This window comes from Oxyura jamaicensis, chromosome 12 (assembly GCF_011077185.1).
Source record: "Oxyura jamaicensis isolate SHBP4307 breed ruddy duck chromosome 12, BPBGC_Ojam_1.0, whole genome shotgun sequence".
NCBI classification, from domain to species: domain Eukaryota; kingdom Metazoa; phylum Chordata; class Aves; order Anseriformes; family Anatidae; genus Oxyura; species Oxyura jamaicensis.
In genome coordinates this window covers 5,882,496-5,895,317 of record NC_048904.1, presented here as the reverse complement: position 1 = coordinate 5,895,317, position 12,822 = coordinate 5,882,496, and the positions used below count along the sequence as shown (strand labels likewise).

The window sequence follows — 12,822 nt, the reverse complement described above, 5'->3', positions numbered from 1 at the left end:
TGTTCTGGACAGGGTTGTCTTTTTTAAAAAACCACAACTCATAATTGTACATATAAAAATCTGTACACAGTATAGTAAAAATCTAGACTTACTAACGACTGCCCACATCTCGCTGTCTAGTGAACATGATTTTACACATAAAGCAACACGCCTTTTAAGACTACGTACATGGAAAGAGGTGAAATAGAAGGTTGTAATAAGCTATATACTTAATATATGTTTTTAAAGAGACAATTCTGATGGAATATGCACTTTTATGTAATTTAAAGGAGATCACAAACCTTGTGACATTATTTTAACATAATGTTCTTTGCTTTTATTTCCCTTTTCCTATCAGATTCATCTTTCAGCAATATAGATGAAAATTTTCAAGGCTGGACCTTCTAGCAGAGAAAGATGGTTTTGGCTAATGAGTTCAAACAGCCAGTTTCAAATGTGAAAAACTGGCTACAAAACATATAGGTATGTTCCTGAAAGGGACGGACTACAGCAAATATTAAAACTGTCACTAGCAGACTTCAGCTGATACAAAACAAAGCACAACTACGTACATACATAGGAAATACAAAGATGCATTAAACATTTAAAGAGGCATACTAAATGGTTAAGGTAATGAGGAGATTACAGTTTTGAAAGAAGCAAGGACTTCTGCTTCTCAGCTCCTGAGTTTGAAAGTCATTAGGCAACAAGGTCCTCTCCATTTATCATCTTCTGATAGATGACTTTCTAACAGTACTGTTGATCTCCAATTTAAGAATGAAAAACATAATACAGCATGCCCACCTTTGTCACAAAACGACAACGTTGAAGGGTACAAGAAAACCATCATGCACCAAAGTTTCTTGGATCAAACAGACCATGTATCTGAGGTGAAGGAGAACTAAGTAGTAAATCAGTTATGCACTGTTTCAAAATAGGCAGTTTTTTTAAAAAATGTGGGATATGATGTATGTATAGGATCAGTTATGCCTAGGTATAAACTCCTCTTAGGTAAATTTAACCAGCCGTGTGTCTGTACAATGGAAATCTTGATTTGGTACTTGGGAGGAAGAGGAGGGATCTGTGCTGGTATGAACAGATACAAGTAACATAAATGCTTTTCTTACATTGTTAAGGAAGCCAAAAGTCTGCATATGAGCACTGTTTCAATTAACTGATAGCTTTTCAACTACTCATAAACAAACAAAACTGTCTAGAACAAGTCCTAAATTAGCCTTAATTCCTGATGCTGATGCCAAACTACCACAAATTCTATAATACCAAGAACACTTTCAAAATAATATAACAAGGTATTATGAGAGTGCATGTTAAAGCCTCTTTTGGAAAGAATTAAGCAATACAAAATGTCACCAGACTTTAAAAAAATAATAATAATCCACTAGGAGCAGAAAACACTGATCTCCAAAGCCAACATCCATGTAACAGAGAAGTTATCCAAAAACAGCAAATAGCGTTTTCAGGCTGAGCTTTAGCTATGAATCAGGTTAAAATCACATGCCCTCCATCTGAACAGCATTTCCCTTTTACTAAATAACAACATCACCAAAACACAAAAGTATACAAGAAGCTTACACGTTATGACACTATTCAAAGCTCCATAAGTTACTTTAAGTCAGGAAACCTATTTTAACTCAGAGCAGCATGCAAGACTTCTTGCATTAGGGTATGAAACCAAGGAATGACTCTTACAGCTGTGGGAAGAATTCACGCTTCACCTCCCTTCCAAGAGACCTAGCTCATGCAGTGTTTAATGTAATGCAGACCTTTCACAAGTCCTTCACTCTGACTGATCAATTCTAATTAATAAAACAGCAGCTCTTAAATTTTCTAGAAACTCCTCCTATTAAAGTAATCTATGCATTAGTTGATCTCCCATTACTTATTGGGCTAGTTCAGTCAAAACAAATAGGAAAAAAAGACTGGGAACAGCATTTTTCATAGATGTTGTGGTCCTCAGCACTAATAAAGTTTAACATAGGTGATAACTGGAGCAAAGGGAACTTGAGCAAAATTCAAAAATGTAGCGTTGTGATTCCATCTGCATGGAATGACACCTTTTACTGTCACAGTATATTTAAGAAATGGTACACCTTAAAAAAAAAAAAAAAAAAGTATTACATATTCCAGCAGTAGCTGTTTGAAATTAAACCGTTGAATTTTGCTTCTTCTAAAAACATGTTGCTCAAGTGCTTTAGTATTCCCATTTTCTTCCAAAGCATTTAAAAACAGCATGAGCTTGGGAATTACAGTTGACCGCCAAGTTTTTAACTCCAGTGCTATTAAAGACCCTTTTCAATCATACATTATGAAAAATGTAACAAACGAAAAAAAAAAAAAAAAAGAATGCTGAAGATTTAAAAACACAAGCCACCAGAGAAAACAGAACAGGGAATGACAATGGATTTGTCCAGGCTGGGCCACAGAGGTAAAAGAAGGAAACAAAGTGGTGGGGAGACTGAAAACAGTACCAGATTCAGCTAGTCAAGAAATGGAAGAAGAGGGAGGGAAGGTGTGGGAATCCAGATCCTAAGAGCAACTAGGAGAGTAAAGACTAGTTGGGAAAAGCTTGAAACTGGACATGAAAAAGAGGGCTTTGGGAATTAAGGTAAGAAATCATAACTAGCTAAAGAAGAGATTGAAAAAAACAATAAAGGGAGATCTCATAATCAGAATAAGTCAGTCTAATGGTGCACTGCTGTCAAAACAGACATTGCCAACATCAACCCCACTCTGGCCACATATTTTCTGTCTTAGGTCAGTAATAAATACAATTTATTTTTATACACTACATTTATACATTATTATGAATTACTTTTTCAACCAAATGACTACATTAGTCTTATTTGCCTTGTGGCTTCATGAATTTACACACTGGCGTGAGAACAACATGGTACCTGCAAATCAAAGCTAAAGCAAAAGCAGAACTGCTTTCTTTACTGATGGCCAAGACTTAATTCATCTTATAACACTCATGAAAACATATGTTTACTTATGAATACCAGCATGACATGGAAAAAGACCAGGGTAGTGAAGAGAGAGGGACAAAACACAAGTGTTCAAGCTAAGATGAAATAAAGTCTGCCACTGTTTCAACACATTAATTTCCAGTGCAACTGTCAAGTCCCAAGACAACTCTGCTGTCAAAAAATATGCATAAAAAAACAGAGTAATTTCCTCTTCTAAATCCTGCTACTTAAGAGCAATCAACTAATATTCCTAGTCATAACACTAGCTTTAGTAGATTTGTATGAAAATTCCAGAGCTTCTTACCAAAAACTCAGCTGTCAGTACAGACTAATGAAGCCTGAGGTAACTTAACAGACATTTTTTCTCCCCTATCCATTTGCCTTCCCTTCCCCTTCAAGTCTGAAAAATAATATAAAACAGAAGAAGTCATTTAAAGAACACATCAAGTTTGCAGCTGACACCAAGCTGAGTGGTGCAGCTGACTCTTCAGAGGGAAGGGCTGCCATCCGTAGGGACCTTCACAGGCTTCAGAGTCGGGCCTTTGCGAATCTCATGAAGTTCAACGTGGTCAAGTAAAAGTTGCTGCACCTGGATCGGGGCAATTCAAAACACCAGTAAAGACTGGCTGACAAATGGATAGAGAGCAACCACACAGGGAAGGACTTCGTAATACTGGTAGATGAAATGTCTGATGTGACCCAGCAATGATTGCTTGCAGTTCAGGAAGCCAACCACACCCTGCACTGCAAAGGAAGTGTGATCAGCAAGTTGAGGGTGATGATTGTCCCCCTCTACTCTGCTCTTGTGAGACCCCACCTGCAGTACTGTGTTCAGCTCAGAGGCACCCAACATAAGGCAGCCAGGGACCTGTTAGAGCAAGTCCAGAGAAAGACTGTGAGGAAGACCAGAGGGCTGGAACACCTCTCCTATGAAGACAGGCTAAAGAGCTGGGGTCGTTCAGCCTGGAAAAGAGAAGGCTGTGTAGACACCTTACGCCGTCCAGTACCTAAGGGTTGCCTACAAGAAAGCTTGGGAGGGACTCTGTCAGGGAGTGCAAATAGGACAAGGGGTAACTAAAAGAGGGTAGGTTTAGATTGGATATTTGGAAGAAATTCTTCAATCTAAGGGTGGTGAGGCCCTGCCGCAGGCTGCCCAGAGGAGCTGTGGCTGCCCCATCCCTGGCAGTGCCCAAGGCCGGGCTGGATGAGGCTGGGGGCAGCCTGGGCTGGGGGGAGGTGTCCCTGCCCATGGCGGGGGTGGGCGGGTGGGTGGATTTGGATAATTTTTAAGTTCCCTTCCAACTCAAACCAGTCTATAATAATTCTATGAAATAATAGATTAATAGATTTGTTCCCAGCATAGTTTGCCAGCAGATTTCACAGTGGAATACTAGAGAGAAATCATTTGATCATTATTCATCCCGCGTACCAAAAGCTGACATCCTCCAGAAAATAATCAAGAGTAGCATGCAGTCATGCGCTTGAGTTTAGCACTTGTTTTCTTAAGCCATTGTGCAAATACACTACTGCAGATTTTTAAACTATTTCCTAACTTTTTATTTTCTTACATAATATCAGTGAAAAAAATCCAGATATAAAGATGAGAAATGGGATGTTGAACAGAGAATTAGTAGCAGGCAAGTATTGGAGAGGGGCTCTGTATTACACTCTAGCCATTCCTCATCCAAGTTTAGCTGTCATTGCACATCTGCAACTCATATACACATCTGAGTAACAGATAACTTCATGATTACGTTAATGAAAATGCTCTGAGATTAGCTTGTTGTATCTTTATCTGAACCAAACAATTACAAAGAGCTAAAATGTATTAAAACAGAAACAGGTTCTGGGTTGAACATGAATTCTTAACAGCCCTTTCAGACCTTAAAAATGATGTTCATTTCATCTTCTCTCCAGAAGGATACAGAGTAGAGCTTGGAAGTGTTCAAGTTGGGCTAACAGTACATTACCAAGCAAAGAAACTGACTGCAAGCAATTTTTTCATCAAAATTTGTTATTGCCTTTAGTATCAGATATCCCATACAGTATGTCTCCTTAAAGAAAAAACTCCACCTTACCTGGACACAAACTTGCTTAAGTCTGAATATTCTCCAGGTTCCATTATAATGCTGAGATCAGTAATAACAGCAGACACATTCTCTTTGTTCTGGATTGGAGAAAGAATAATGTGGTATTTTAGAATTTTCTCTACCAAGAAAAAGAATGCATTTATATATAAAATAGTCAAAAATTTATACTAATGCCTTTAAAAACAAAAATACTTAAAACATTTATTAAAATACATCCTATTTCTATGATTTTTTTTTTCATTTCATCAATATCAGTATCATCCAGACAGCAAGGCTTTTGGAATAACACCTCAACTACTCAGCACAGAGAACATACATGTATAAAAGAAGACTTATTTATAAGAGGTTTATCTACTTCCTTCCATGTCATTTCCATTTCTTTAAGGTTCTTCATATTTTCCAGCACAACACCTTCCTAGCTGTCACATAAACCAGAAAACTCAAGTATAATGTTTCATCTGGAAAACTTATTAATGCTATCCTAAATTAAAAAACAAAAACAAAACACACAAAAAAAACACTAATACTCAGGGATACGTACATTATAATAAAATTAAAATGTTTCCAAAGTAAAATACCTAACAGCATATAAAAAACATTCAGAAAAGATCATAGTAATGAAGCCAAAATAACTTTATTTTTTTTTTTCTACACATTCTTAAACACAGAGGTAAATGTTAGATAACAGTGAATGAAAAGGCTTAAAATAATGGCTTGAAGACCATAGCAAATATATCACTTCATCCTAGAAACTTCGTACTTTTCCTTATTCCCAGTCACTACAAAGGGATGGCAGAGGAAACTAAATGGACAAGCTGAAGGCAAACGCAAACATACCGCAGCAATCCCTAGCGCAGGTTGGACAGAAGTACTGCTAACACTGCCATCAGTAAAGATGGAAAAAGCAAGCCAAGACACTACAAAGTTTAGTGGTTTGAGCAAGTAACTTCAGAAAAAAGGAATAAATTTAGAGCAACAGGTTCAGCGTGTGCATGGAGCTGGAGAGAAGCTGGTAGCAGCTATAAGCTAATATGCTACCCTCTAAGAGGACTGGTTTTCCAGGAAATGGGTTATTAACGTATGCCAAGATGCCATCTAGGGGTCAAATAAAAAGATTTAATTGTAAAGTTCTTGAGAAGAAAGCAACTTTTGAATGATTCCTTTCTCAATAGTTTTAGACTTGAGCAGATTTTCAAGCTAATTGTACATGTCCCCTAATAATAGCCAACAACAGTTGGAGTGGAAATAATAAATAAATGCTTTTACATTAAACTGCTTTCTTCATCCACATTTTGACCTTCATAAGCATCTATCTCTGCATAAGAGTGAATAAATAAGCTTGCACTCTAAGTTGGCAAAACTCTAGCCAGCTTTGACATATAAGCTGTGTGCTAGTCTGATGCTGTACCAAAACCAAAGAACCAGATAAGATACAGAACATGCCAGGCAGTGAGTGACCAATACTACATTAATGATCAACCTCAATCACTGAAAGCTAGCCACAGCGAATGACTCAGATCTGTCTGTTCCTCTATACAATTGTAGTCTGGAATACAGCTTTTAGCATGAATGACATTTAACACTATCTATAAATAAAATTAGAGATAATTATCAGAACAATTTGTTATGGTATACCAACTGGCTTAATTTAGGATGCTATGGAGCTAACTATGGCAACTCTACTAGAGTAAACTTATCAAGCTGACGGTGCAAAGAACAATGTTTTTCTTGTTGCATACCAATGTATTTGTTGTCTACTGAGCATTTCCCAAAAAGCTGTTTTCTTTTATTTCTCAAAATGGGTAAAACTAGCTGCAACTTTACTATCTCGCCCATGCTGATCTCAGTACAGGCTAAACACAGACGTTAACGCTGTATATTAGAATAGACATGCATACTTCTCTGTTTTAATATGCAAGAAGCCTGAGGCACCAAAAAAAAAAAAGTTTCCAGGCCTTATTAGTCTGGCCTGAAGTCATAATGTTCCTGAGAGCTTTGCAGGCAGACTCCTGCATCCACAGAAGACCCACTGACTTCACTGTAGGATGAGCTGCACAGTACTGAAATCTGTGGCAACTGAGATAACGTGCCTCTACTTCTACGTGACAGAAATAGCCAACTAGAACTACACAAAGTTTGAATGGAATTTCTAACAATCTATAGGTGAGCTACGCTTTTTCATTAGAATGAAATTGGGAGATTGTAATCTGTAAGATTAAAATATTTCTAACATGTATATCTGAAAATATAACCCTTCAACTTGAATTTTAATTCCACTAAATTCTCTTAAAATCTGTTTAAATAGTTCTAACAAAATGATGATACAGAACTGTATGTTAGTGAGACATAACTTATAACTTTAGACATAACTTTCTGTGAGACATAACTTTATAACTTCATCCAGATCATTACGTTAGGATTTGTACAACAGCTATAACACAGTAACACTAAGTAAACACAAAACCTTTAATGGCATTCAAGTCTACATACACTCTCAAAATTGTGCAAGGAACAGAAATAAGTGTTTGAAACCATACATGTACTTCTTGACTTGTGTATATAACACAAAATAAAGCCCCCCAACCTATTATACTACAACTAAAAAACATATTCTGCACTGGCGTCTGCTCTTATCATTTATTTATTAATTTATCATTTTCCTGAACATCATCAATCCATGCCATGAAAAAGCATAAAATATTGTCAATTCTTAATGTATTAAGCTAAATTAACACATCGTACCATATTTTAAACTGTAAGCTACAGGTGCTATGTATTTTTATTAAAGAAATTAGGTCATGCAAAAAAAGTAACACAATAATGTATTTTTTTTAAGGGAATGTTTGTTTTTTAATACACTCACACAGTTTTCTACGCATCACCTGCTCTCAAAGAAACAAACAGCTTACTTGAGTATTGGCATTACAAGATTTAAGTGTTAGGAAGGTAGGTATTGCCATCTAGTGGTACAACAGATTTAAGCACCATGAATGCACTCCTAAATCGACTAGATAGATGTCTATTCATCTGTGGTCCGTTAACGTAAAAACAGCAATCTACTGAAGTCCCACGATTGATGCAGGCCTTCTCCATGCTCAAAGCTAAATGCAGTTTTACACAAACAAATGGTACATTTTTTTTCACCGGGAACGCAAGACCTAAGCCATGCATGGACTTAAGAGGTTGCAGAATAACTTAATTCAACTAACCTCTCGCAGTTTCAATTTACAAAACCCACATGTGAGTATCTAAATACTCACTTCCAAAATTCACAAGGGCTTTTCTTAAACTTAGGAAGGACATTTTACATAGCAAAGCGATTGTTAACACTACCTGGTCTAAACATTCTATTTAAAAGGTACTTTTAAAGTTGAGCCATAAATCAAATTTTCATGAGAAGAAAATCTCCTGATTATTACAAATTGGTGTAGCAGCTGATTTCTACTGTTTATCATTTTGAATTCTGTGCTAACAGATTGTGACTACAGCTTCCTTGCAGAAAATTGGTAATCATTAGTGTAATTTCCATACAACCCCAGGGATATAATAGCTATTCACACTAGCAAAGAGAGTAAGAACATAACCACCGTAAAAAAGTAATTGTTCAGATTGTAAGGTTTTAGCTTCTCCTCAGTTCCTTTAAGAGAGGTGGGGTTTGGAATTTTCCAGTCTCTGGTTTAAGATAAGACTACACAAGAGTTTGATAAGAATTTCATGACCGAATGCAGAACCTGACCTTCAAAACTATTTTGTCTGCATGCACATGGAATCCAAAAGTTGGTTCCACCTGTTATAGAGTGAAGAAAATTCACTGAAGCTTAGATTAAGGAGACACAGGCAATCATAATGACAAAATACCAGTTGAAGTTTTCAGTTGAAAAAGTAGCTACAGACATTTGTCCATTTGAAGTTTTGTTTGTTGGCCTTTTTTTTAACATACATTGGTTATTACCTGTGTTTCAAGAAGCTGAAATTCTAATCGAAAAGGCAGGGAATGGCAATTCCCTGATAATCTGTGCTTCTGCACTGTTCTGTTTCCATCTGTTATAAAAAAGAAAGTTAACAAGATATCATAATCCCATACAACAATTATTGCATTTCTTCCATTAGCCATATTGAAAGTATCAACTATTGTCTATCATATATATTATGAAATCAAGTTAAATGATTAAACTAATTTCCTAGTAATCTTTCACTTTCCCACTATGCTAAATACAGCATTTGCTCAGAAAATATTTTGTCAGTAAAGGTGATTGTATTGAAATACAATTTTTTTTTTCTGCTACCATTTAAAGTGGAATTAAAACGTGAACTTAAACAGCATGCTCAGTATAGTACTAGTAACAGGCACAAAATGCTTACTTTTTTCCACTGTTTTCTTGGAATGACTTGTGAACTGAATGCCAGTAAACTTCGTTAAAAATGAGATCTCTTTCTCTAGGCTTTCAAGTTGAGCTTTCAGGTCTGACGGACATTCTTGTCCCTTAGATTCTCCCTGAAATTCTCTTTTGAATAATTTTCTATAATTAAAGAAAAAAAAAAAGGGTAAAATATCCAGAGATAAGAACGTTTTTATCAAATCAGTACAGCAATACTGTTAAATAAAAGACATTTGTAATTTGTTCTGATGATTTTCAGATTAAGAGCAGCTATCAGTGAGTCAAATTTCAGTTAGATCTTATTACAGTAACAATAAGCAATTCTAACCTACATACCTCACATTTGCTGCCAAATAGACACAGTCTTTCTTATAAACTGTGATACAAAATCATCCACTTGGAGGGACATACAATCAGAGGGAGCTGTGATGCCTTTATTAACCAAAACAGCATAGTTTATCTGTGGAGTATATATTATTTAACTGATATTCTATAGTAAATATGCCCTGCTATTTAGCATATAGCTAGTCCCACATGCAAGTGCTACTGGCTTTGTTTGTTTGTTTGTTTTTAAATAGAAACATGCAACCGAGCTGTTTCATTCTTTATAATAAAACACATGGCCTTTTGGTCAACAGCTTTGCAGGGCCCACAACACAGCGTATTCGTCGCTGTGCTCTGACCCACTCTGATTGTCTTTTACAAAATAAATAAAAATCAGATGGAAGTTAAAAAAAGATAAAATATTTCCTTACTATTTTTAATGTTTTTATCATATGTGACCCATGTCCTTAATGAGATCTGCTTTATAATAGCACTGTAAAAATAACCCAAGGGAAGTGCTAGTATCATAACATACAGGCAAAAGCTTTACCCAAGAATTTTGACAAAAAAATATTATTCCAACATGTGAAAACAACGTACATTGACGTTAGTATCTCTTCATCAGAATGAAAGGTGGATTCCTGTTTTACATCATCATACTTCTCAGCCAACAGTTTAATCTCTTCTTCCAGCAGCTGAATTTCATCTTCATAAACTTGATAAATGTTGTTCTCCATTTCTCAGAATCAAAGTGACTAGGTAAAACAAAATAAGCATATCTCTTAGGCCTCCCCCCAGAACTGATCAATATTAAATATCAATTTTTATCCAAAGAATTAATTTAAACGTGAAAATATAACATTAGGCAATTAATTCTCCTACCACAAAATTAGAATTCAATTACATCCTATGTCTTTTGGAGACTAAAGAATTGACGCATATGTTTTTTAAAATATCCTGGGTAGATTTAACAAATACAATACTGTACACCCCCATAAAGAATCCTATAGAATTAAACAGTCCTGATTACCATAGAAGATTAAACTAACCTATAAGCCTTCTGTCATCGACCTGAAAACAGAATTAGGCTTGAAGGCAAGCAGTAACACGTTCTTAATGCTAGAGTACTTTGTCATCAGTGTAACCCTAAGGAAGCACCATTAGAAAGATAGCAGTCTACAAGCAGACACAATGATTTTGTTGTATTAGTTCCTCAGAAGCTTAATTCATTGAGTCCAAAGATCACTTTTAGACCAATTTCAAGATGCAAATCTCTGCGTAGCCTATAGATACAGAAATTAAACCAGGCATCCAGGGTAGTCAAAGGCTTTCTTTAGAATCTTTAACTAATCATGATTTCACCCGGTAGCTTATCCGGCTATTTCAAACTTGCCATAAGAGAACATCAAGCTGTTCTACAGATAGGAAGCAGTCGCAGTCAGGTGTGGAAAGATTCCAGTTGTGACCAATCCACCTGCTGAGCCACCTGACGCCACGATGAACACGCCTTGGTTTCTCACAGTGAGCACAGCTGTGCTTGCCACCCGGTTAAACGAAGGCCGGCTGCCCCAATGCGGGGCAGTAGCACAGTCTGCCTTTCACGGCAACAGCGCTACGGGGACACGAGGAAACAAATGTCTTTCTCAAATAAGACAAAACAAGTAAATACCATTACGGGAAAATAAACACGTAGAGATTAGCACGCTAGTTTAGACGTGACACATTGAAAAGACTGCAGAGAACATTACGTGAGGTGATACTGACGCGTTAGAGCTTTCAATTGGGAAAAAAAATAACCTGGCTTTATTTTGTGCACTTGCACACAACCACTGACATATCTGAATGCAACCAGGCTAACGTGGCTCAGTAAAAATCGATGAGGGGAAAAGGGGATTTTGTTGCTTTACTTCATGAGAAACAGCATCTGAAGGACATATACATGAAAACATCCAGAACAAGCGTTGCGTTAAAAGCTTATTTAGTGAACAAAGCAAATACACGAAGTTAGAGTCCCGGGGAGCGCCTAGTCGTGACTTCCTCCGAAGTTTTAAAACAAACTTGTGTAACTTATGACGACAAACAGGATCAGTAGGGACAAGAAACAGAAGTTCTCCCTATTTTAACATGTCTGCGGTGGTTGTTGGTTTGTTTATGCTGCTATTTTTGTGGCTTTGCTTGCTTTACCTAGAACACGCTGACAAACGTCACGGCTGTAACACAGAGTACCTTGGGAAAACAAGAAAGAGGTTGCTATAGCCAGAACTTCACCGTGTCAGCTAACTCCTCTTTCAACAAAGCGGGGGCCGTTTTAAAACCAGCAACACCCCCCCCGCGCTGCAGGCAGCGGGTCTAACATCCAGCCAGCCGCCGCGGAACCTAGGGGCGCGCACCCGTTCCAAGAGCATCACCTCTGCCAGGAAGCGAGCACTTACTTCTAACCAAACGAGACGTACCGGCAACGGCAGAACGAGCGTTCCTCCCCGCCCCCAGCGCGTACCTGCGCGTTAGGGACGAGCCCCTCGGGCCGCCCCTCAGCCGTCCGCACGCCGCTCCGGCGGCCGCAGCGCGAGGCGCCTTCGAACTGCGCGCCCAGCCCGCCCCCACCGCGGCACCGGGCGCTACCACTGCAGCTGCCGCGGAGGGGGGAGCCAGCCGCAGCGCCGGGCTTTCGTCACGTCCTTGAGGAAGGGCGAAGCCGCTGGAAGGGCAGCTGCTGAGGTTTGGGTCTTAGATGAGTAGTAACGGGATTGTCGATGCGGCGACTTCTTTTAGTTTTCTCGCTTCTATCTTGGGGGAAATCCCCTCTACCTTTCTTCCGAGTTGGTTGCGTCCCGTGCCCCGAGCTGTGTGTTACCCCCAAACACGACCGGCCGCGAACAGGAACCCGGCAGCAGCGCGGGCGGAGCAGCGGGAGGCGGAACGCTCCTTCGGCGAGCGGGCGCCGGGAGGGGCTGCGAGGGGGAAGGCACCGGCGGCGGCTCCGCGAGGAGCGCACATGGAGGCGGTGAGCGGCGGCCGGGGCGGTGGGGGCAAGATGGGGCTGGGGGGGGGGTCAGAACCCCC

The 12,822-nt window shown here is 38.6% G+C and overlaps 2 protein-coding genes across 6 annotated transcripts in view; one reads left to right on the top strand and one right to left on the bottom strand.

Annotated features, from left to right (window-relative positions):
* Positions 1 to 12,689, bottom strand: part of CENPP (centromere protein P) — a 142,331-nt gene extending 129,642 nt beyond the window's left edge. Inside the window, exons 1-6 of one of the 4 annotated variants that reach the window (XM_035337393.1) lie at positions 12,568 to 12,689; positions 11,267 to 11,371; positions 10,360 to 10,514; positions 9,419 to 9,576; positions 9,009 to 9,097; positions 5,045 to 5,133 (exon numbers count right to left, since the gene is read on the bottom strand). In XM_035337393.1, coding sequence (XP_035193284.1) covers positions 5,045 to 5,133; positions 9,009 to 9,097; positions 9,419 to 9,576; positions 10,360 to 10,496 — 473 coding nt within the window. In that variant the 5' untranslated portion in view covers positions 10,497 to 10,514; positions 11,267 to 11,371; positions 12,568 to 12,689. Of the gene's footprint in view, positions 1 to 5,044; positions 5,134 to 9,008; positions 9,098 to 9,418; positions 9,577 to 10,359; positions 10,515 to 10,641; positions 10,661 to 11,266; positions 11,387 to 12,567 lie in introns of those variants that run through there. The other 3 variants (XM_035337394.1, XM_035337392.1, XM_035337395.1) reach the window with 3 other exon arrangements.
* The window catches only part of NOL8 (nucleolar protein 8), a 15,961-nt gene continuing 15,766 nt past the window's right edge, over positions 12,628 to 12,822 (top strand). For both annotated transcript variants that reach the window (XM_035337379.1, XM_035337376.1), the window contains exon 1: positions 12,628 to 12,763. The gene's annotated coding sequence lies outside the window, so the exon portion shown is untranslated. The remainder of the gene's footprint in view (positions 12,764 to 12,822) is intronic.